The 25,944-nt window shown below is 44.7% G+C and overlaps 1 protein-coding gene across 2 annotated transcripts in view; it reads left to right on the top strand.

Annotated features, from left to right (window-relative positions):
* Positions 1-25,944, top strand: part of LOC148038445 (folylpolyglutamate synthase-like) — a 157,983-nt gene that overhangs the window by 30,310 nt on the left and 101,729 nt on the right. For both annotated transcript variants that reach the window (XM_087672168.1, XM_087672161.1), the window contains exon 3: positions 10,595-10,704. In XM_087672168.1, coding sequence (XP_087528294.1) covers positions 10,595-10,704 — 110 coding nt within the window. The remainder of the gene's footprint in view (positions 1-10,594; positions 10,705-25,944) is intronic.

Below are 25,944 nucleotides of genomic sequence, written 5' to 3'. Positions count from 1 at the left end.
GGAGAAAAAGGAGTTTGGGATGGTAGTTTCAGATGCACCTTCTATTGCTGCTGCTACAGAGTTTGCATCGTTTGTAATTGACCATGAGTATTGTTTTTATATTTGCAGCCATGATTCTTCTTGGACAAATAGAGCATTCAGTTCTAGAGAGGATGCTAGCGGTTCTTTGACAGTGGTGCTTCTAAGCACATTACATCTTGCAGGGATTTGTTTACTTTTGTTTTGCAACTCTTATTGGCAAATCAGTGCAATGTGCCAACAATGTCTCTTATCCTGTTAGAGGTGTTGCAGAATTTGTTTTGAAAGCCATTGATGGCTCTATTCACCGTTTGCAGGATGCTTTATATGTGCTAGGGATAAAGAAGAATTTACTGTCTATTTTTTCCTTATTAAAATGTGGAATGCAAGTCACTTTTGATGAAGATAAATGCAAGGCCAAGGATAAGGAATTCTTGACTTTGGTACTCATTGGCACATTATGTCATGGAATTTATGAGTTGGATGCTCATTTCGTTGATTAGCCAGTTTATTTGGCATCTACTATTACTCCTGCTATGTCATAGGCAGAGTTATGGCATGCTTGTATGGGGCATGTGAACTATGGTAGTTTGGTGCTTATGTAGTATACTCAGATGTTAGAAGACTTACCTCTCTTGGAGAGACCTCCTGAGCACATTTTTGAGGAATGTATTTTGGGAAAAATGCATTGGTTTTCTTTTCCTCATGATGTTGTCTTTAAAGCTATGACTAGGTTGCAGATTGTGCATTTAGATGTATGCGGACCCATGCAAACAAAGTCATTGGGTGGATGTTATTACTTCGTCACCTTCATTGATGACTTGACACATTTTTTTTGGGTTTATTCATTGGTTAGAAAGTCAAAAGTGTATGATGCATTTTTGGTTTTTATTGCACTAGTGGAAAATCAATCTGGCTGTTGGATTAAGACTCTCCGTTTGGACCGAGGGGGGGAATATATGTCTTCCTTGCTGAATAATTTTTTAAAGCAAAAAGGCATTGCACATCAATATACTACTGCATATACTCCACAGAAGAATGGGGTTGTAGAAAGGAATAATTATTCACTCATGGAGATGGCTAGATGTATGTTGAAAGCTAAAAAATTGCCATATGGATTTTGGATGGAAGCAATTATTTGTACTTGTCACACTTTGAATAGATGCCCTACTAAGGCATCGAAAAATATTACGTCTTTTGAGGCTTGGAGTGGCTGTAAATCTTCAGTTGGTCACTTCCGTACTTTTGGGTGTTTTGCATATGCTCTTATTCTCAAAGTATTGAGAAAAAAGTCGGACAATAAGGTTGCAAAGTGCATATTTGTGGGGTGTAGTAGTGAAAGCAAAGGGTATAGATTGTACGATCTTGTTTCCAAGAAAGTTCTTGTCAGTAGAGATGTGATGAAGTAGCTATGCTCAACCCCCCCTCTATCATACGCTTTGTTGATGAATTCAGGAGGGCAATCTAATTCTTGACACCCCTTGATTTAATCATCATTGTTACTTGTGCGAAGGTCGTATGCCTTGTATGCAATTCATAGCAGCTAAGAAACGTCTCTTTGAATTTGAAACTTACGAAACGTTTCTTAAAGTACAAAAAAATGTGGATGTTTTTTTTAATTAATTTTTTTTTGGTGAGTTGGAACCCATAACATGGTTTTTTTGACAAAAACTATTGGGCAATGTTAAACATGATGAAGTGTAATGACTCGTAAGGGCTCAAGATTTTGGATGAGAGACTGATTTTTTGTGATTTTGTTTAGTTATTGGACTTTGTCAATCTATTATCTATTCTTATCTTGAGATTTGAATATTATATGACTTTAGTCTCATTTATGAGTTATTACGATTCATTGTCGATTTTGACATTTTGTTAGTTTGTTTTGAAATGAGAATCATGATATTGCATCTTGACTCAGTCCATATTATAGATAGGCTATTTACATGTTAATTTCAATTTTCTTTGTATGATATGTATGAATCATAATGTTTGAGTTCTAAACCATAGTATAGCTTATCCAAAGACTAACTTTGATGTAAGTGACAAGTCAATAATGGATCATGGATATGTAACGTATAATGTATTATTCTCAATTGACTCTATTATCACTCAAGGTCAATTATCCATTCTTTGTTTAAGAGAGAGTTTCATAGAGGTTTAGAACCTCTTTCCCCAGTAAAATCCCTATATAAAAAAACTCGCGTTTCTTATTTTACCTCTTTTTAAAAGAAACTTACCGAACACGTTTTTGATGTTTTGTTTCTAAACGTTTCTAACGTTTCTGGCTGCTATGATGCAATTGATGGTGCAACAGTGCATTCTTCCCTATGCCAATATACATGCAAGAAGGAAGGGGAGGGAGCCCTATAGTACTATGCGCTGGAACATATCACACTCTGTGCATTGAGAGACCCAACCCATGCGTGCAACACTGTATTCACACATCTCACCTCTCATTTAGATTTAAAGGGCAAGAAAGATGTGTTTGAAGGGCTGTTGCCTATTTCTTTTGATGATTTAGCTAGAGCTTCATTAAATGAACAAAATGTTCAGCCACCTGCTCCATTAAGTAATGCACAAATTCAGCCTATGGATGATCTGAATATTCAGTAAGATGTTGAATATGAGGTTCATCAAGTACATGTACATAATCAGGAGGCTAGATATATACCTAGATGGTACTTGTAGACTCTATAAGACTTGCTGGTCGTACTCAAAGATAAATATGTCTGCATGATCATGCTAATGCTATGGAGTTTGTTATGGCAGCAGACACACTTGATGATGATTAGCCTAATTCTTTTGAGGATGCACAATAGAGTGTGCATTGGATGGTAGCAATGCAAGCTGAATATGATTCTATCATAAAGAATCAAACATGGGATTGAGTTACATTGCCTATCGGAAAGAAAGCCATTGGTACTAAATGGGTCTATAAGTTGAAACGAAAAGCGAATGGATCCATTGATAAGTACAAAGCCAGGCTTGTAGCAAAAGACTATGCACAAAAGAAAGGCATTGATTATGAGGAGACATTTGCTCCTATATCCCATATGACAACTATTAGGTATATGGTTGTATTGGTTGCCCATTATGGTTGGATTGTGCACTAGCTAGACATTAAAACTGCATTTTTACATGGGGAACTTCAAGTAGAAGTATATGTTCAGCAGCCCATGGGTTTTACAGCTAAAGGATCGGAACACTTGGTATGCAAGCTGAAAAAGGCTTTGTATGATTTGAAACAATCTCTATGAGCTTGGTATGCCAAAATTGATGCCTTCTTTCTCAATCAAGGGTTCATTAGCAGCCCATCAGAGTTGGGATGGAGATTTTGATTCTCGTCACTCTACAAGTGGAAATTGTTTCTTTCTTGGCTCTTCTTGCATTTCTTGGCTTAGCAAGAAACAATGCACTGTTGCCATATCGTCTTGTGAAGCTGAATATAAGGCAGCTTTCACTACTATAGTTGAATGTGTATGGTTGAGATGTTTGTTGGTTGATCTTGATATATTTGTCACGGAGCCTACTCCTTTTTTTACTGACAGTCAGAGTGGCATTGCAGTGGCATGGAACTCAACGTTTCATGCACACATGAAACACATTGAGATACATTATCACTTTGTCAGAGAGAGGCTACATGTAGGAGATATTAGCCTTGTCTACTGTCCTACCAATAACAATGTGGCAGACACCTTCACCAAAGCTTTTCCTCGTGATAAATTTGAAGCATTTCGCAGTGCTTTAGATTTGTTCTCCTTTGGTGGATGATCCTTGTATGCTGATTACTTATCATTCCAAGGGGGTTTGTTGGGTTTTACTTACGCATATACTCACAAAGAGTGTTAGTGATCCGCACGTAGGACACTAGGACACTTTCTACTCTTTGTAAGAGAGGCTTTTCCCCCTAGTTACATTATTCTTCATTTGTGTATTTATGTTACATAGTTTGGTCACTTACTGCACGTTACACACATCTGTGTGTGAATGCACTTTAAGCCACTTATACAACCCTAAAGTCTAAGAATTGTACTTTGTACTTTGTTACACGCTTTCGCAATCATCAATTAAATGTCCACTAGTGACCACACACACTCTCCCAAGCTGAGATGCTGTTGTTTTCCTCCAACAGGATCTAGATGCGTGAATCACTCTTCTTGGAGGTTGAAGTCTCACTTTGTTCCTTAAAATGACACTAAGTCGGGATCTAGATGATGCTTTGAGAAACTTCAATTGATGTGGAAGGGAAGTAGCACTATTGGAACCTTTGTACATGTATACCTGAATAGATGAGATTCACTTGCCCCATGTCACCATCCTCTCATGCTCCCTTGTTTGCATTGGAGAGTCTTGAGGGATGACCACATTGCATGTATTAGAAAGTAGTAGGAGGGGTTGCAAAGCCCTTTCCTTAGTTTGAAGAATATGACCCCTTCTGCACCTTGGCCTTTGCCTTGGCTAGAGGATCCGAGTTGGCTTCGGAGGAGGAGAATGATTTGGTGGAGGAGTATGTATCTTTCTTCTTCTTCTTTTGGGAAGCGGCAAACTCCTTACAATCCTTGCACAGATGTCCCCTCTTACCACAGTGGTAACACCGGATCTCTGGCTTCTCCTTCTTGTTACCCCCTATATCTTGCTTCTTCTTCTTTTGGGAAGCGGCAAACTCCTTACAATCCTTGCACAGATGTCCCCTCTTACCACAGTGGTAACACCGGACCTCTGGCTTCTTCTTGTTACCCCTCTCTAAAGTAGCAAATGCCTTGTTGGAGCCACCATACTGAGAGGGAAGGCTCCCTTGTAACCGGAAAGATGCCTCAAAACTTAAAGTGCATTAACACCTAACCTTTCATTAAATAGCCCCAGGCTTAAAAAATGCACAAGTGTGCTTTAATGTTCCATAAGCAAAGCCCCAAACATTGGTTGTCTCCATCTCTATAAAGAGAGAGAGTGCTAGGTCACTTGCATCCTAGTTCCTAATTAGTCTACCTACTGTAGTGGCTGCTGCCATCTTCATTGATGGGCTACTTCCCATCACTTCCAGCTGCTGCTGCCCTGATCATCTAGAGGCTGCTCACATCTATGTTTTGGTTCTAGCTGTTGACGACATTATCCAGTGCCGTGTTTGCTTCAGATTGGAGCTGCCCAACCTACTCTTTACCAGTGTTCATGAAAAACAGTTTTGGTAGCAGATACATAAACCCTAACTCAAAATTTTGGAGTGATTTTTGAGTCAAATTGCATGCCTTTGCCATTTTTATAACTAAAAATTTTAGAGAGTTTAAGATTTTAAACCTTCTTCCTTAAATTTTAGAAAGGGTATTTTCAAAATTTTTGCAATTCATTTCACATTAAACCTCGGTTTTTCATGAACACTGTTCTTTACCACAGTTGCCTGTTCCCATTAGTAGGATAAGCTGTGTTTCATTGATTCAACACTCCCTCATTATTGCCTAGCTGCTGGCTCACTCTTGGAGGCTGCAGATTGGACACCTTGATTGCCATGTCACCACTTTAGCTGCCAAGTGCTGCATTTTGAGTTTTCTAGTACTTTTTTGCATCACCTTAATTTCTATTTACATTTACAACAGGTTGCTTTTGCATTTCCAGCAGTTTTTTTCATTAGCCTTTGCTCCGAGTGATGGTTACTACACTTTGGATTTGTCTCTGCTGGATGATACACTGCGACACCTCCCTTAGTGAGCTCCCACCCAAGTCATTGACTATTGAATTGCTTTGCATTTGAGCATTGTGTACACACAGTTATCCGTTCTATGCTCATTTAGTTTTGTCAGATTCTCTTCTATCCTATTTTGTGTTTTTGCATTTATGCTCAAGTTATTGTGTCTTAGTTGTATTTGTACATTCTATGTTTTGTGAGTGTAAACGTAGCATATCTTCACATGGTATTAGAGTAGATGCTCTATTGAATTGCGTTCTATGGCCATCGTGAAGGCTTTGTTCATGTAAGATACACAAGTAACATGTAACCAACTTAGAATGGGCGAGACACCTTACTTTTGGGAAGCCTTTGTGACTTCTCACGCTTCTTTCTCATTGAGACCGTTGTTGAGACACTGCATTTCTAAAGTGTGAAAACAAAGAGGTTCTTCAATGTTACAAAATTTTAGTGTGTGTGTATGGAATGAGTTATTGAGTGATTTATGTGACTTGTCAAGAGTAGGTCAGTAAATGACTTAGTGTAAAGTAGGAGTTCATATGTCGGATATGTAAGTGAGCAAAATTCAAATATCAGAGACCATTACCAGCGTGCCAATACTTATTTTGAGTGGTACAAGTCTTTCCAGCTGAAAAATATCAAAAAGTGATGCATTTACAAAAAAATGTCATTTTCAGCTATTTTGAAGGGATTTTCGTAAATTTGCCCATGTTGGCTCGTTGACCAGGTTGCTTCGCTTCAATTTGAGTATCTTGATGACCCTATTTTTAGTTCATATGTGAAAGTTATGGTTGAAATAAGTTGCAACCAGATACTGAAAAAACAAACACTGGAAAAGCAAACAACAAGAGTTTGGAAGGTCAAAAGAATGAAAAGTAGGCTGGATCTGTTGTAAATGGTTATAGATAGAGATTTGAGCTATTACAAGTATGGGCAAATAAACAAGTGATTTGCTACTATAATTAACAGGGCTGAAGTAAAAGATAAGTGATTCAATCTCTTTATGAGTGCCTTTAGCCCAGAAAGGCCTGCCTTTAAGAGGTTATTTTTGGGATAGATCTGAAGATTTCTTTACCTACTATTGTAGATGAGGACTAAAAGTTTTCCTTTGTATTTGTTACTGTAATCTCTTTCGGGTTGGAAGAGTGGTGTTGAGCTATCGTCTCAGACAAAGTTTGCTAAAGCTATCATCTTAGGCACTGTGTATTCAGCTTGAAGGAATTTATTGCAATTGTTCGAAGTAATAGAGTTTCTTATCGGGTTTATGTGTTTCTTGTGTGCTAGAGTATATTCAAGGGTTTTTGTTTTGGTTTCTCTTTCTTCTATCTATCTTCTTTTTCCCTAGATCTCCAATGGATTTAGGCCTTGACCTTTCCAACCCTCGACACCACGAGGCAACATTATGCTCTCAACTGGGATGACAACCCATCTTTCCCCTAATCTTTGTCCACTTTACTAGATGCTGCATGGATGATAGGTATGGAATTCATAGAATGCATGTGCAACAAGGGTTACTACACTCCTCTATCTTCACTTAACTCTTCATAAGGAGATATGCATCAGTTAGAGTTTGCTTGTGAGGCTGGTTGTCTCTCCTTTGGGGGGAGGGGAGGGAGACATACCACATTCGGGATGATTGGTGAATTCTCATCTTGATCATAGTGAGGCTCGATGTTAGATTTGTATGATCCTTTTGATTCGTATAGATCAGAATTCTTCTTTGTTGCTCCGTTTGTTATGTAGGATTTGGCTATGACTTACCATGGAGACCATGACCAATATCTGTATGTTAGTGTCCATTGAGGAAGCTCTAGACGCGTATGCCTTTAGGTATATCTATTACATTACCTTTTGCTTCAGTTGAGCATGTTATCAATGCTAATCAATTGCAAATCTCTTTTGTCTCTCCCACTTCTCATGATAATTTAGGTTTATTTCTTTTGATGTTAGTAGCATAGGATTATATTCAACACTGCATCATTTACATTAGGTTCACATCCTTCAATGTAAGTATAGTAGGGTTAGGATCCTTCTTTTTAGTTTCTTTTCACTTCTACATGTTAGCTATCCATAGGTGTATGTCACTTTGTACCTTGGAAGTTGGTGCTCTACTATTGGGGATGCCACCCATACACATTGTATGTTATAATACATACATGCAAGGGAATACACTTGTCTATCCTAGGATGGCTGTGTTGGATATCCCCCTCACTCCCCTTGGACATCTACCTACCATGACTCAGATATTGGGATATCCATCCTTTGCTTATGGTGCGCCTTGACATAAACCATGGGCCACTCACATGCAAGGATTCCCATCTTCTACTTATTATGCATGGGAATCCTTGCTCATTGTGCATCTATCCATCCACCATGAGCTACTTGTATGGTTACTATCCCCTAGCGTGATCTAGTCCACCCTACGCTTCCTATTCACCGCCCAACATGCATATCCCAGTTGCTATGGCCAAGAATGCTTTTAGTTGATAAGACTTGTTAATCTAGTAGTTGGTCTAGAGGCTATGTTGGATCTTCAAATGGTCCACCATGATCAGATTAGTTGATGGAAGTCTTGCAATGCTACAACAAATGTCGAGTTAATGCAAATGTTGCTACCAAAGTTTCACTCTCAGCTTCAGCACTTTTCCCTAGCATTTTATTCTTGGAGTCATCTTATTGACCACTATACAGTGAGAGATCGAACAAGACGTATTAGTCTCATTCATGAGTTGGAAGAGTTTTCCATTAAGGGAGGAGATAATTTGAAAGTCAAGATGGCTTAGTATAGGCAACCTCTCACTAAGTTTGTCACCATTGGCTGAAGTTAGTTGATGATCATGTTACATTGCTCTTAAGGAAGCTGCCTTACAAATACTGCCCAATCCATGCAATAAGTCATTTTTTTGCCTTGATTGCCAATCTTCTTTGTGTTTGAATGTTAGCTCTTGCATTATGCAAGGTTGCATAACCGAAATCTCAAAAAGACCTCACCATATTGTCTAGCTCAGAGGGGCTCTAGTATCCTCTTCTTCAATGGAAAATCTGGAGGTGGCAAGAACTCTAAAGGAGGGAAGGCAAGTCCTACCAAGGGTAACATATTTCTTCAGATAGGAACAAAGAATGTTGATCTATGTGGCACCTAGTTGCTTGCTGTTTGCATACTAAACAGATATATACGGATACTAAACAAAGAATGTTATAAAAAAGGGGTCTCTATGTTTGTTCTCACTCTTCTATTCATCCAAATCTTAATTCTTGAATCTATCCCTACTAGTCTTTTTCCTCCTCTTGAGTCATCCAGTCCTTCTCTGTCTCCTTGTTCCATTCTTCGAAATTCTTAAGACTCAAGAGTGCCATTCTTGATATGGGGCCTTAGAATGTAGTCCAAATGTGCATTTACAATGCCTCTAATTGTGTTCGTGCTGTCATTTTGTTGAGCAAGAGTGACTAACTATATTTACATCCATTGCACACGCTGCGGCCTTGATGTAGCAGCCAAAAACATTTAGAAACAAGATATTAGAAATATGTTTCGTAAGTTTCTTTCAGGAGGGGGTAAAATAAGAAACATGGGTTTTTAATAGTTTTAAACTAGGGAAAGAGGTTTTAAACCCCTATGGAACTTTCTCTCAAGCAAAAATTGACCAATTGAGTAAAAGTGGTAACACATGAGAGTCAATTGAGAATAACACATATGTATCCATTATTGATTAATGTCAAAGTTGCTGTAATTGTTGATTAATCAGGTCATTACCACGTTCTTTGAGAAGGAAGGCTGGTTTCAGCAGATGTTGATATGACAGCAGTAGGAGCTGTCATCACAGTTGCAGCAGTCACATGTGCTGATGATTATGTCATGGCTGTCTGCGAGCAGGCATGGCAGCAGTAGGGATAGTAGAGTCTAGTGTAGAATGTACTGATAGTAGGATATCAAGGGAAACAATGTGGCATTGAAGATCACGATGGGAGATGAAGGATGGTCTCCCACTGGCCCCTTTTATAAAGTTTGGGTGGTCATTTGTCCTACCTAACTTAAAATTGACAAATAGAGAAATCTGGCCCTTCTTGGGGCTCTTCATGGTTATGTAAAATTGACCATACATTTTAGTTAATTGGCAGTAATTTGGCTTCATTTAGCCTTTCTCAACAGCCATTTAGCTCCTTTACCTTTTCTTTTTCCCATGGAAGAGGCTACGAGCAGATATCTTTGCACTTTATGGTCTTCATTTGCAAATCCACTGTGGTCTTTATTTGCCAGTCAGATGTGGATTTGTGGATGATACAGGCATTTGCCATCAGGGAGACATTGACAAATTTTTGGTGTGTTTCAGTGCGCACCTGACTCCTGCTGCTTGGCTGCAGGTGTACATACCAATTGGCACTGCTCATCAAATTTTTGGTTGCTGGACAGCACTCCACCATGCAATTAGTCTCATGATCCAGGGTGTATGACAAAAAGGATTGTGTAATTAGTCAAAAGATTGAGTTTTAGGACAGTAAAATGCGTATCTGCATGGACTAAACTAAAGCTTGGTAATCAAGGCATTTAATCATAGGGTTGTGAATTATGTGTTCCTTCCATGATGTGAAAGAGTATGGTTTGTAAAAGTGAAGAAGCTGTTGTTCTGTAGATTTCCTCCTTTTCATACTTCCCTCTTTGATGTGAAAGAGTATGGTTTGTAAAAGTGAAGAAGCTGTTGTTATGTAGATTTCCTCCTTTGAACTCTTCCCTCTTTGTTTTACTGGAAGAAGTGAGTTCAACTGTATCAGTAAAGAATGCTTCATTGACTTCAAGAGAACTGTATTTCAGTAGATTTTGGACTACAGGAATTGCGCTGTACATCTCAGACTTGGATGATTGAAATGCATGATGGTGATGCTAGTTTTATTTTCTATTAGGGATCGACATGTGCTTTTGCAGAAAGCATACTGCGCTCATGTGGTTATCGAACAGGTCTTTTTACATCACCTCACCTTGTGGACATTTGTGAACGCTTCCGCTTCAATGGGTATGTGGTGAAGTAGTGGTTTACATTTTTCACTTGGAAGTATAGTGTTACTACCTTCATGGACAACATTTTGCACAGGAAAGGACGCAGATGAAAGTGTATCATGCAAATAAGAAGAGTTGATTCTGGAAAATAACATCTCATCAAATATATGCAGACATAAAATGACTGCCTAAATTGTCAGATCATTAATTTTTAGGATGTCCAATGAAGATAATACTGTGTCCAGCAAAATTGAGTGTATGGCATCAACTCTTAGGTATATGGCACAAGCGTAACATCCAAACTATGGAAATGAGTGATTGTATGTGTCCAAGCTTCAAAAGGTGTCATACTATAGCAAGTAGTTCCTGCAAGATAACTTTGTAATGATACTGCACTGGAAGAACTGCAGCACCCTAGATAGAGATTTGCAATAGTCTCTATAGTATGAAGGCTCATACAGTAACAGGGTTGATATCAATTCAAATTTGTTTGTTACAGAGAATCTAGCAATTCTTACTTAATTCCATGATCTAGGCAGTACTGCTTGAAGTCCTCAAACTTATATCTGCTTCCATTATTGTTTCAAAGGACAAGTACAGATTGCCAGTCTAGCTGGTGAAGCTGTTCGAAGTACCCTCTCTTATCTAGCTTATTTTCTAGAGCACATAGCATTTGGACTTAGTTCAGTCACTTTTTGGCTGTTAGCTTCGGTTTCTTATCTTTTTTCCCTCCATTGATATCTATGCAGTCTTTACAAGCCTCTATTCTTGCACGTCTGTTCATGTATTGCCTGCCTTTATGTGGTTATGAGCTATATTAGACGTGGCACAAAGTATCAACTAGAAATAGACTAGTCGGTCTATGGAGTAGGCCTCTGCCTTGTCAAGGTTTGATATCTTTTCAAACGTGAAGAGCTATGGTTCTTTGGCAAACCAGCACTGTTGCTAGACATGAAGCTGGACTAATATCATAATTGGGGGACTTTTGGGAATGTAGCACTTTCTTCTAGAATTTCTTCTAGATGAGTGTGGGATCTTGACACCAGCCCACTAGTTAATGTCCATCATGCAACTAGGCCATTGCTGTGTAAACAGTGCTAGTCCTTCCTCTCCCATCCACTGGGAGGTGTGGTCCACCACCTGACTCTTCAGCTTCTCCTCTATCTGTGTTGTCGTCCACTCTGAGTGAGAGGGCTGAAGGAAAAAAGCGTAGTTTGGTCCATCTGGTGGTGCTAGTAGATGGACCTTGGCCCTCCTTGACTTACGAACCTCGAAGATTCCCATTTCTAGAGGTAGTGGGAACTCTCCGTGCTTTGCAACTCTTAGGTAGGACCATGGGCCACTGCAGAAGAACTCCTGTGGCAATAGCTGTACTTGTCTCTGGAAAGCAGGCTCGGATGAACTGGTGACTGTGTGGGAGGGGGAAGACTGCTGGGGTGAGGAGGATGTAGGCGTGTGTGGCTCATCGAATCCTGTGGGAGGAGAGGGGGTGGGTCTGGGGGGGATTACTTGAACCGGGTGCAGATCAGGGGGGATACTCGGTAGGGGAGGTGGTGGGGGGAAAGAGGGTCAGGGGATGGTGGGATGGTCGGAGGTACGTAGCGGGTGTGGGAGGGGATTGGTGGTCTTGGAAGGGGGGGGGTTGTGGGCCAGGGTTAGGGGGGGCAGGGGAGGTGGGTGTGGGGGCTGTGGGATCTCAGGTGAGGTAGTTTGTGGTGCAGGTGGTGGATGTGGGGGATTGCAGTCCTGCCGAGTGTGGCAGGCTATGGAGTGCTCTACCGAGGAGGCATCACCCGCCCTCCTGCTCCCTGCTGTCGAGGTTGGGTCTGAGGAGCTGGCTGCGGCCTCCCCTGATGTCTCCCTCTCTATTGTCTTTGGATCCGTGTAAGCCGTCAGCGTCCACCTGTGGGCCTGTTGGCGGAACCGCTCTGAAACGCGTACAATTTGCTGCCTGATACCTAATGTCATGACAGCGCAGGCATTGCCCTGGTTGCCCAGTCACAATGACCTGCTGCATAAAGGAGTGACCTCCTGCCTCAATCTCCAAGAACTTTGGTATACTCTTTGCATCCGTCACGGCCACTTGTACCTTTGGGACTCTTGCAGCTGTCACTGCATCTGCGAATGGGGCAGTAAGAATTGTGCCAAAGAGCCGTCCAAAGTCCTCCACTAACTGGCGGTACTCTACCGCCAGTCCGGGGAAAAGTAAGGTGACTGGGCGTCCGAGAAAATTGTTGTGGAGCGCAAATGTCTCCACTGTGAAGGTGCTATACCAGGGAACCATGTAGATGACCCCCTTTGTGGAGGCATAGGGCGAGCTTTCCACTAACTCACGAGTTGCGTGCAGAGGTTAGTCAAACCATGAAGATACCTCGGCCCATGAGTACTGCCACCGGGATTTGTGCTGTGCCAATGTGCAGTGTGGAGTGGAGCCAATCTCGCAGTTGGGCCCTCGTTCGGGAGTGTCCAACTACCTGATGAAATATCGCTGTTTTTTAAAGCTCCAACTCTGTAGTCGAACAGCTAAGAGCTATTCCTCAGAAAGGACGATGTGCAAGGTGTTTAACTGGGGGGCACTCGCTAAGTGCGCTGGCGTCTGACCAAAGGTTTCCATTGCGTGTCCTTGCTGAGAACCTACCTATCACGCTGGTGTGCTACCCGGGGGGGGGGGGGGGGGGAGTTGCTATAGGGGGAGGGAGCAACTGGAGGGGGGGGGGGAGTTGCTATAGGGGGAGGGAGCAACTGGAGGGGGGGGGGGGAGGGAGTTGCTGCTGTCGTTGCCGGTGGTGTACCTGTTTGATGGGGGGCTGGGCCTTAGGCGGGGGGCAGTGCATGCCGGGGGGGGGGGAGGAAAGAAAATGGGGTTGAGGCGGGCGGGATAGGCGTAGGGGGGGGGGGCAGCAAGGTGGGCAGGGCGGATGCGGGGGGCAAGGCAGGCTAGGGTGGGCGCAAGCGGAGCGGAAGTGCAGGCCGGGGGGTGATGAGCAGGCGCTGGACAAGGCAGGGGCTGGTGACAGCAATGGCGCTGGATGAGGCAGGAGGGGGGCTGGCGATGATGACGGGGGGAGACGGCGTGGTTAGGCGCTGTGAATGCGGCAGGGGGGTGGCGTGGTGAACAGTTGGGGGATGGGGTAGCTTGTGCGATGTGACGGGCGGCCATTCCGCTAGACTATTAGAATCTTTGATGTAATATTAGCGGTTACTAGCTTAGTTTGCCACTACTGGTTCTCCGAAGATCTTCTTGAACAAGTTACCCGACAAATACTTTCATTTTATCCAACACATTATCTCACTATCTAGATTGCCAACCTTCTACAAGTTTGAGCATTAGGTCTTGTGTTATGCAAGGTTGTATGATCAAGTCCGCAAGAAGTTCTCCACTCACATCCATTCAAAGGAGCAAGGGTTGGTTGCCTCTTCTTTGGGAGGGAAAACCAATAGTCGCGAGAACTCGCAAGATGTGAAGGCAAGCCAAAACAAGGGTGATACCACTTCCTCTGATAGAAACAAAGAAACATGACCCCTTTGGTAGCAAATTCCCAAGAAAAATCTGTATTGCACACACTGCTAGAGGTCGGGCCATGTGAACGAGAACTGTTGTACCGAGGCCCAAGGTCTCCCTTCTAGAAAACCACAGCAAACCGTTGCGACTGCCTCCACTCCAGCTGGCTAGTCTAGTGGGGCTATGTCTTCTGCTACTGTCCCATCTACTCCTTTAGTCCCCTTAGTTGTTGGACATGTGGCACATGGATAGCCTCAGGGGTCATCCTTCTCTACTCGTGAGGGATTGATCGATTGGTCTACTTGCATTGATCCCATTACACTTTATGCATCCACATCACATTTACCATAATCTAGGACTACCTCACCACCTCGTCAGACGTTTCACTGGCAGCTACCTGCTTGTGGGCGTACGCGATGGTGGCCACTCTCTTAGCTTTTTCTCATTGTTACACTCTTAGGACTTTAGGCTATAGAGTCAGGCCCATAGGAGTCTTGTCTTTTGTCCTTTCATTTTTAAGACTTCCATTGCATTTATACACCCATACACATTTGCTGTATTGCACTTGCTTATTTAGTTAATTTTCCATTTCAATTTTGTTTTGTTTTTCTAGAGCAACTCACCATTGACATCTGCGTTTGCAGATCTTGATCTCTTTTGCAGAAATTGTTTTTAGTGCAGGGCTAATATGCAGGTTTGTCTAGTTCTACTTGGGTTGGAGACATGGGATGCGCACTGTTCCATTCATGGTTTCATCTACCTAGGAGTTTTTCTCTTCTACCAACATGGAGGCTTCCCCTCTCGAGGTGAATCGCACAACATCTCTCTTGATGCTATTATAGCGGTGACTTCTACCTAGCTCTTTCAGTCAGGATACTTCTTCTCATCATGGTTCTCAGCACCACACGAAGACGGACATTGGCTCCTCTCCCTCCTTCGACATTGCCATTCAAGGTTGAGAGGGGATTCCTACTCTTCTTGGTATTCTACAAGTTTCAGCACTTGTCTTCAATATCGAGCTTCTCCCCCCTAGTGTACCTTCACCCTTTGCATTGCATGATTTCATCATCTTTGTACTAGGGTGCTTGGGAAAGCCAAAATTGTTTCCACATGGAATCCAAGTGGCACTTGTTACATGAGCATTTCATAGCATGCAGCATACTCATTGTGCAAAGCACCATTAGATGGATCCTAAGCTATTTCCACCGGTGGTTTGTAACCCCCCCCCCCCCCCCCCCCCCACACACACACACACACACACACACTCTTCATTACCATTCCCTTGTCCTTGTCTCTTGAGTGGATGGATAGCTTGTTTGTTTTGTGATGGGTTGATCCTAACCATCCCTTCTCATTCTCCCATTTCTCTTGCTACTCAATCGACTGCACACCATCTCACTTTAAAAAAACAAGTTCATTGTAGTTCCATCCACCTTTGTAGGGCTTGGTAGGCCATTGGGTAGTCCCGGAGCACCCTTTGTCTAATGCCTTGCCCTTTCTAGGGTGACTACTTGGACTCCCTTGGTAACATAACCATCGCCTCTGTAGTCTTGGTAGGCCACTACACAACCACTGTGCACCCTTTGTTTGATGCCTTGGCTACTTTGGGTTCGGAAACCTTGGGCAAAATGGGTTGGCCTTCCTTTCAACCTATTATGGGCCTGAGAGGGTCTTGAGCTAAGAAATGCATTCGATGCTGATTAGCCATTTAAACAGTCCCAAAACAAGCTTAATTTAATGAAACCTCTAAAGTGGGGCGTGGTTCAAGAGCTTAGTGAAACCCTAATTTGGGAGGTCCATCCTCATCTATAAATAGACAAGCTGTCCCCATTCAGTCTCATGCCTTTTTGTGCAGGTTTCTCACCCTTGTGTGTAGATTTCAGCCATCAGCCCACACACACGTGGCTGTCCAGGCCCATCGGCTGTTGTTACTCCATCGGCTGCTGCTCCAGTGCTTGGCGTCTTCTTCTACAGCTTGCGTCCACTGAGAGAGACCCTTCCAAGTTGCGGTTGGCATCCTCCAGCCATTGCCAACATCTTCATCACCTTTTGCAGTTTGTGTTTGGTTCCAGACCAGCCAAGCGATAGCTCCTACACATCCCAGTTGTTTGCATTTGGGGTCTCTTCCTCCACGTAAGAGGTGCTGGTGCTTCTTTTCATCTAGGCGACATCCACAGCTTGCATTTACACTCTTCTAGGGGTCTCTTTTCATCTCCATAGCTTCTCCTGTTTGCATTTGGTGCTCCAAGCCCTTCTGGCATCATCGTTTTACAGCATGCTCTTCTTCCTACACTTTAGCTGGTGGTTACAAACTTAGGATCCGTCTCTGATGGATGTCACTCTCCGACACACTACTCTGCCCTTGGGCACATCGTACACTCTTACATTCATTTACAACATTCAATCACTTCAGATTTGTGTTTTTTTTTGGTTTGAGTTTTGCTTTTTGTGTCTGTATTCATCTCCTTGTGCTTCTGTTGTGGTTGTACACTCTGTGTTTCTTCAGTGCAAACCCTAGTAGTGACTCCACATTCTTCTTCACATGTCAGTTTAATGGGAAAAGAAAAAACTTCTGCTTTGATTGGTGGTTATTGCACTCGGGATTTGTCTTTGGTGATTGGACAACACACTTTGATATCTCCCTCAGCCCACTCCCACGAGAGTCATCAAATATTGGATTGCTTTGCTTTTGAGCATCGTGTACATTCACTCATTCACATTTTGCATTTATTCATTCATAAGATTCTACTCTTCTCCCCATTAGTGCATTTTTTGTGGTTTGCGTTTCAGGTTTTTTTCAAAGTTAATTAGATATACATCTAAGTGGATATAATATGATATAAAAACTTACTCGTTTGTTATTAAGTTGGAACACAAATGAAAATGGTAGTTCCGGATGATTTTGAGAAGAGCTCTGCTAACCAAATATATCAACAGATGGTGGAGGCCAAGAGATGGGTCACTACAAAGGTAAATAAATTATGGCGTATAAGGGATGGCAAAAAGAAGTGGCGGGAAAGATTCATTCAGCTTTGGAAGTCTAAGGTTCCCTATCAGGGTAAAGTCTTCTTATGGAGATTGTTGATTGGTGGTCTTACAACTGGAGAGGTGTTGCGCGCTCGAAAGATCTTTGCTTGTCATTGTGTATTGTGCACTACATGTGATGAAACATTGCTCCATCTTTTTGTCTCTTGTTCGATTACTAGACACATCTGGAGTTTTATTTCCGGAGTGTGGTTCTCGACGACTCAGCACCGAATAAGGGCCCGTTCATGGATTATGGGAATGCTGCTCTCTCTGCCTTCCTTGCATTCTGATTATTCCTGCCTATTCCATTTCCTTAGATGGATTACTCTCTGGCATATTTGGCGCACTCGGAATGCCTTTTTTTAAAACTCAGTTTCGGGAACCATGGTCATGTGGCCCGTGTTCGAGGTTTAGTGCTATGGCAGATTTCTTCTATGATATCAACTGACCTGGTTCTTCCTAACATTGCTACTCCCTGGCGAGCTATTGTTCGCTCTACTCTAACTGTTCTTTATGTGTGATTTTTTAATGTAAAAGTCGTGTTAGTCTTTCCTCAGTTTCTCGGATGACTTGATGGTCTGATGTAATAGAAAGTAAGACATACAGAGAGAATGTGACCTTATGATCTAATGTAAATATTTACTACTTAACTCAATTATCTTCACGAAGCCCCCTCCCCCAGCCGTTGCCTTGTAGCGAGCTCCCCCCCCGCCCATGACTGTTCCAGCGCGCTAGCCCCCTACCTCTCCCTTGCGCCGCCCTGCCGCCTTACCTGCTCACTGCCATCGCGCCCCCTCCCCCGCTTGTCGTCTTGTGAAACGTTGCCCCCGGCCATCTTCTTCCCCCGTGGCATTGCCATCCTCGGCGCTGCCTATCCTACCATACCCACCCCCTTGCTACAGTCTTATCCACCACCGCCATCCCCCCCGCCGCCCCCGCCCCCCCCCCCCCCCCCCCCCTTTGCTACAGTCTTATCCACCACCGCACTATCCTTCCTGTGTCCTTCGCGGATGCAATGACTGCTGTAGGAGTCCCAAAGGTACGGGTGGCAGTGAAAGAAGTCAAGAATATCCCACAGTTCCTAGAGATTGAGGCGGGCGGGCACTCCTTTAGGTAGCAGTCATTGTGACGGGGCAGCCAGGGCAGCGCTTGTGCAGCTTCTGCTCAGCTGGCAGGATTGTCTCTTGCTTTGGGGCAGCACTTCATGAGCCAATCTTTGGCTGATGACACCTTTATGATTTTGCGGGCGGACAGGGACAACATTCGAAAGGCATTAGATGTTTGGACGCTCTTTGGTCAGGCCTCTGGTCTTCGCATCAATGCCTTTAAGTCAGCCATTCTCAGTTGCACAGAGCCTGATTTACAGTCATTAGGCTGGCAGGGCCAGGTGGTTTCCCGAAGCTCCATTGTCAGGCATCTTGGATACCCATTGGGGATGGATGTAGGGCCAAAGGACCTACTAGAGTGGATTTCACAAAAACTGGCGGCGAAGTTTATGTATTGGAAGTCACAAGCGTGGCCATTCCATGTCCGCCTCAAAGTGGCTCAAACAATTATGCTACCAATGCTAACGTATTTCCTGCCATTGCTGCCGTGGACGCCTACTACTTTGAAGGCTCTCACTCATCCCATTCGTTTCATGCTATGGAAGAAGGATTCACTGCAGGCAGGCATTTCGTGGATTTCATGGTCACATACATGTACCCCTAACCGCATGGGTGGTGGAGCTATTTTGGATGCAAAAACTCATATGCTGGCTCTTCGTTGGTCTCTTTTTCATGCCATGTGTGTGGATCATCACCCGTGGACTATCATAGCCCGTTATTTTCTTGAGCACAGCGGGCTACGCCATGGTAACACACGGCTTCGGGCCTCCTAGTGGCATGTCCTTAATGCTAACTCTCGATTTTCCAGTCCCTCTTCCTCTTTGTTACTGCACTTGGTCGGCTCTTGAAAAGTGGTGCTCCAAAAGGCCCGTTGGCATTCAGTGGGGGACCGCTTGCAGACTAACTCCTTTCAGCTGGAATTGTTGGCAGTATCGAGATTACTTTCATGGGAAGACAAACATCAGCTCAGACCGACACTTAACCGCATGGCCCGTTTAGGTGTGACTTCGATTGCGGATGCTACCCTTGCCACTCGCAATGTCCTCGCATCGTTTCGGACTGCTAGGAGACTTTTCAAGATCCTGCACGGATACCGTGGTCTATGGGGAAAGCTTTTTCGGAGCTTCAGGGTAGGCAACCCTTTCCTACCCTGGGTGTGGATCGTCCTTGGCAGGACTGGGACCTTGCAGGCCGATTGAGTCTGGAAAAGGCCTCTACATATCAGGTGTATCATCTTCTCGGTCAAGATCACCAATGGCTGGGTGTGAAAGCTAATATTGTTTGGGGACTGCGGAAATCGCTATCATGGTGGCAGGCAACGCTGGTGGAGGGCTGGCTGAATAAGGCACCTTTCAAATGCAAGGTCTTTCTTTGGCGGGTAATGATTGGTGGTCTTCCTCTTGCCTCGGCCCTTTCCAAGCGTCGAATCTCCAATGGCAATTGTTTCTTCAGTACCACTACTGCAGAATCGGCCCGACATCGTTTTCTTTCTTGCCCGCTTGCCAAGAATATCTGGTCACTCTTGTCGCAAATCTGGCGCGCAGTGGTGGGGTCCTCACTAACTCCTTTCGATTGGGTTTTTGTGCGCCCAAAGTACCCCACACCGCCACAATTACATATGAAGATCTTATTTCACTTTTCCAGATACTGGGGATGCTGGCACATTTGGACCACGCGCAATGCTTTTCTCTTTGATTCGGCCTCTAATGTACCGAGACATATTGCCAGGCTTAAAGGGCTCTTGCATTGGCAGCTAGATCTCATCCAGCACTCCGACTTGCTCCCTCGGGAGGATTTGCATCCCTGGCATATGGCAATTGCCTCTGGGTCGTTGCCATGATTGGTGTAACCTTTTTAGTGCATTAGTACGGGGATTTCCCACACGTTGGCCTAGGGCCCTCGTGTCTCTTGTAATCATGTAATCATGTAATCTTGTACCTTTTTTCCGTAATTAATACAATTACCTTTTACGAAAAGAGAGAGAGAGAGAGAGAGAGAGAGAGATTGACATGTAAGAGAGAGAGAGAGGAGGAAGTGCGAGCGATGGCGGAGCGAATCGATGCCCTGCGCCTTGCCTGACGTTGTCCCGCTGACTCGTGCTGGGTCTGTTCTGCCCCGGCGTCTCATTGCGCCCCCCTTCTGCCGTCCCGTCAATACCCCGTCACCCCCTGCTGCTTGCGGGCCGTGACCCACTGTCCCCTGGAGCCCCATTTCCTGCACGAGACAACCGCCTCGCCTGGACGTTTCGCCTCCTGCGCCTACTGCCGGACCATCCCGTCGCGACGTCAAACACTCGCCTGTTGCGCCTTGCTGCGGACTCTCATGGCTTTCGCCCGCCCTGTTGATCTGGGGCTCACCTGCTCGAGTCCGTCCCCTTCTGCACCGGCGCCCAGTTGCGGCCCTATGGCTGCAGCCCTGCGGTGCCCTAGTTTTGCAGGCCTGCCGCAGCCGCGTGTAAGCCTCATCTGTGGTTGACCCATTGCCCGGCACCCCGGTTCATCTGTGCGTGTCGGTCCGGTTCTCCGTTGCTGTCCGCTTGATGCATCCAGGTGGTGCACTGATTTTGCAGTCCCGCCTCGGATCAGAGAGAAGCATGGCTAGCTTGGATATGGCTTTTATTGAACAAACGGTAGCCGCTCTTGGTCCGGATTCTGAAGCAGAGGATCCGGAGGATATGGTGCCGTGTACAGAGGAGATGCCGCCGACTCCTGACTTTCAGCCTGCGGGTAAACGTTCCAAGCCTACCCCGAAGAGATAATCGGTCATCAGGATCGTTTGTATGCTCAGGTGGCCTCTGATTCTGTGGATTCCCAGGAAATTGACTGGGAGCATTTGCTGGAATTTGCCAATACGTTGCTTGGCGACTATGTCCAGCATAATCATGAAGCTTTTTCTGACGCGGGAACTGAAGAGGTTCTGGAGGTAACGGTGGATTTGAAAACGGTCCTGCGCTCTTTTTCAGTGTTTTATGAACGTGCAATTATACTCTTCTTCATGGGCAGGATCCCAATGCTTTCACATATTCGCCAATGGTTGCACCATTTACTGCAAGGGGAGTGTGTGGAGGAGATTTTTGTTGGACCTCGAGGCTTCTATGAGGTTCTACTGAACTTGGACAAGCTCCTGTCCAAACTACCATTATTCTTTGATCGCCACTTGGTTCATGTCGTGCCATGGCGCCCTATGGCCGACTTTCAGCGCCTGCTTCAACGTGAATGCCCAGTGTGGGTTGAGGTGGAAAATTGCCCGGATGTTTGTTGGCCATTGTTAAAGGATGCCATGGCCGTTGTGGGAACGGTCCTAGTCCCCCCCAGCCTAAGGGCAATGAATAGAAACCGTTTGTGTATGTTATGGGACACTACCAGGAAGAGGCCTGCGTGGCTGCGCCTTAATTGCTCTGGCATGCATCCTTTACATTTTCGCTTGAAATGGGGTGTCTTCGCGGGACACTGCTTTTCGTGTGGTAAATTGGGACACTTTATGGCCGAATGCCCAGAGAGGCAAATGTCTTCCGATCATGTGCATGTTGTGCCGCCCAGGGATGACATGGTGCTTGAAGCTCCCTCACAGGAGGACACCCAGCCATCCAGTGTTTTGGATAAAGGTAAAGAACAGGTTTTGGGTTTGGATTCTCGTAACAATGAATGGATAGAGGCACGTCCCAAAAAAGGTAAGAAGTTGGATGCTGCTTTGCCTGATTCTGGGCCTGTTGTGTCACAGGATTCAATGCACATGTATATGCGCACGAAAGAAATGTCCTCTTCACAGCATGTTGCGCGTACTATGGCTCCTTCTGCTCCCCGTAATCAATCTACGAGGAAAGTATATACGGACAGGCCCAAGGGCCCACCTGCTAAGTTGGCATTTGATTCTAAAGGCAATGTGATTACGCCCTGGGATCGTCGTTATCCCCGCGCCACCCCTAAGACAGTGGATATCCCATCTACTTCTAAAGCTGGCCGGCCGAATTCTTTTACAGTCTTAGCTGATTTTCTGGATGATGGTGTCCTTGACATTTTAGCGGACAAGGTGAAATCGAGGCAAGCGGTGCCTCCTTCCTGATTTTTCTTTTTTCACATATATGAAGATAGCCACGTGGAATGTGCGAGGCATTTGTTCTCGCCATAAGCAACATGCCATGTGGACTATCTTGCATGAAAATCAGTGGGATGCCTTGTGTGCGGTGGAGCACAAGAGTCACGATGATGCAGGAAAAGTGGTGGATTGCCATGGTTTTCGCTTATTTTATGCAGGGACACATGCTGTGCATTATTCTGGAGTGCTTATGATTGTCCATGAGAAATACCAGCCTATTCTTATTAAAAATGATGTGCACGGCCGCTTTGTGGTAATTGAAATTTTATTTGAAGGAGAGATCTTATGGTTGCTGGGTCTCTATGCTCCGAATCACCCTTTATCTCGTCGGGATCTTTGGAAGACTTTGTAGAGCTCCATGTCACTTGGCAGAAGGGGTTTTGTGATGGGAGATTTCAATATGTGTGTTGACTATTCCCAGTCCACTTCTGGGCATTCGGTGATGGATGCTCCAGAAAGCCGGGCGTGGAATGCCTTTGCTCTTGCGGCTCTTAAGCAAGATCTATGGTCTTGGTTACATCCGCCCTCCACAGGGTTTACTTTTCATTCAGCGCAGTATGCATCTACATGGTCGCGGTTGGACCGAATGTACATCATGCAGGATGATGACTTTCTTCCTGAGATGCTGGAAATGAAAGTATTGCAGCAATATGCCTTGTCCGACCATTTCCCTCTCCAACTTGAGATACTGGCACAACCTATTGCACCTTTTATGCAGTTGTTGGATAGACTCCCTTTACGTTTCAACTCTTCTTATTTGAAGCATTCAATCTTTTAGGGCTATGTGTAGCAATTGATTGAGAGATTTTTATTGGACGTTGCCTCTGAGGGCACAGTTTCTTTTGAACGTTTAGTCTCTAATGTGCAACGGGTCGCTCGCCAGTATGGGATACATCATGCCTCTCTTTGTCGGCGGCGTTCGCCATGCAGCGGAAGGCTTACTGGCTTTGGTTTGTTCGCTTCTGGTGGATACCCCAGATGATGATTTTCTATTATCACTGGCGCAGCGTTTGGCCGATCTTATTAAAGAATTTCAATTGAAATCCTATCAGTAGGCCAAATTACACAATTTGACTGACAATTTGCAAGATAATGCTTGCTAGACTCATAAGTTCTTTTGCGCCTTGCATGCTTCTCCTGCTCGAGAAAATATGACCAGACTTCAGGATTCAGAAGGTCGCATGGTTACTGATCCGCACACCATTGTCGATATGTGCAGGAATTATTTTCAGGATCTTCTTGGTTCTTCTTCGTCGCCTTCTGACCAGGTTACGTATGCACGTTCGGTTTTCTATGATATGGTCCACCATTAGGTTCCACTTGATATGCGAGCTACCTTAGAGGCAGACATTTGTGAGGAGGAGGTTATGGATGTTTTGTTACATCTGCGCAAGGATAAAAGCCCTGGCTGGGATGGCCTCACCAATGAATTCTTTGAGTGCTCGGCTACGCAACTGGTGAAGCCATTGGTGGCTATGTTTCAGCAGGTCTGGGAAACAAGGGTCATGCCTTCCTCATGGAAAGAAGGCCTTATCAAATTGCTTCCAAAGGTTCCTTCACCGTCAATGTTGCAACAGTGGAGACCAATTTCATTGATGGGCGCGATGTATAAAATCTTTTCCAAAGTCCTAGCGAATAGGCTCCACAAGCACCTTCCAACTATTGTGCATCCTCTTCAATATGGTTTCATTAAGGGACGCAACATTCTGGATAATATTTTAAATGTGCAAATGGCCATTGACTATGCAAGGCACTCTAGCCAGGAAGTGGTATTGATTCAGTTGGATCTGGAAAAGACCTTTGACTATTTAGATTGGTCTTTCATTGCTGAACTTATGTCCGCTATGGGTTTTGGGGCGCGGATGTCGCGATTGATCTACACAATTAGTGTTGGGGCTTCTTCGCGTGTTATGCTCAATGGTGGGGTTACAGAGCCATTTCTCCTTGCACGCGCAGTGAGACAGGGTTGCCCTTTGAGTCCTCTCTTCTTTGCCCTGACGACTCACCCGGTTCTTTCAATGTTATCCTCAATGGCAGCTTCTAATCAGCTGGCCGGTTTGTCTCTTCCTATGGGGCAGCAATTCATTAGCCAAGCTTTGGCTGATGATAGCTTTATGATTTTGCGTGCAGACAAGGACAACATTCGCAAGGCATTAGATGTTTGGACACTCTTTGGTCATGCTTCGGGTCTTCGCATCAATGCCTTCAAATCAGCCATTCTCAACTGCACGGAGTCGGATTTACAGTCCTTGGGTTGGCAGGGTCAGGTTGTTCCCCGTGGCTCCATTGTCAGGCATCTCAGGTACCCGTTGGGGGTTGATGTTCGGCCAAAGCAGCTACTGGAGTGGATTTCACAGAAACTGGCCACTAAGTTTATGTATTGGAAGTCACAAGCATGGCCCTTTCATGTCCGCCTCAAAGTGGCGCAAACAATTATGCTGCCAATGCTCACATATTTCTTGCCCTTGCTGCCCTGGACTCCTACTACTTTGAAGGCTCTCACGCGCCCTATTCGTTTCATGTTATGGAAGAAGGATTCCTTGCATGCAGGTATTTCCTGGATTTCGTGGTCGCATACATGTACCCCCAAACGCTTGGGTGGTGGGGCTATTTTGGATGCTGAAACTCATATGTTGGCCCTTCATTGGTCACTTTTTCGCGCTATGTGCGTGGATCATCACTCGTGGACCATTATAGCCCGTCATTTTCTGGAGGACAGCGGGCTTCGACATGGCAATACACAAATTCGGGGCTCCTGGTGGCATGTCCTTAATGCAGACTCTAGGTTTTCCAGCCCCGCCTCCTCTCTATTATTACACTTGGTCGACTCCTGGAAAGCGGTGCTCCAAAAGGCGAGCTCGCATCCAGCGGAGGACCGCTTGCATGCTAACTCCTTTCAACTGGAATTGTTGGCAGTATCAAGATTACTTTCGTGGTAAGACAAACATGAGCTTTGACCAAAATTTAACCGCATGGCCCGTCTGGAGGTGACTTCCGTTGCGGATGCCCTCCTTGCCAGTCGTAATGTCTTCGCATCGTTTCGTATGGCCAGGAGACTTTTTAGAATCCCGCGTGGCTACCATGACTTATGGGAGCAGCTTTTGCTGGTGCTTTAGGCCAGGCAACCTTTTCCTGCCCTTGCAGTGGATCGTCCTTGGCAGGACTGGGACCTTGCGGGCCGGTTGAGTCTGGAAAAAGCCTCTGCTAATCAGGTATATCATCTTCTGATGAAAGATCGTCAATGGCTGGCTATTAAAGCTAATTCTGTATGGGGTTTGCGGAAATCTCAGTCATGGTGGAAGGCAACGGTGATGGAGGGCTGGTTGAATAAGACACCGTTTAAATGCAAGGTCTTTCTTTGGCGGGTCATAATTGGTGGTCTTCCTCTTGCCTCGGCCCTCTCCAAGCGTCGAACCTCGAATGGAAATTGTTTCTTCTGTACTACTACTGTGGAATCGGCCCGGCATCGATTTATTTATTGCCCGCTGGCCAAGAGGATCTGGTCGCTCTTGTCACAGGTTTGGCG

This window comes from Lygodium microphyllum, chromosome 3 (genome assembly GCF_053477565.2).
Source record: "Lygodium microphyllum isolate KBCC chromosome 3, Lygodium_microphyllum_v1.1.10, whole genome shotgun sequence".
Taxonomy (NCBI): domain Eukaryota; kingdom Viridiplantae; phylum Streptophyta; class Polypodiopsida; order Schizaeales; family Lygodiaceae; genus Lygodium; species Lygodium microphyllum.
Note: the sequence above shows the minus strand (reverse complement) of the source record. Positions and strands in the feature narration are given on the sequence as shown.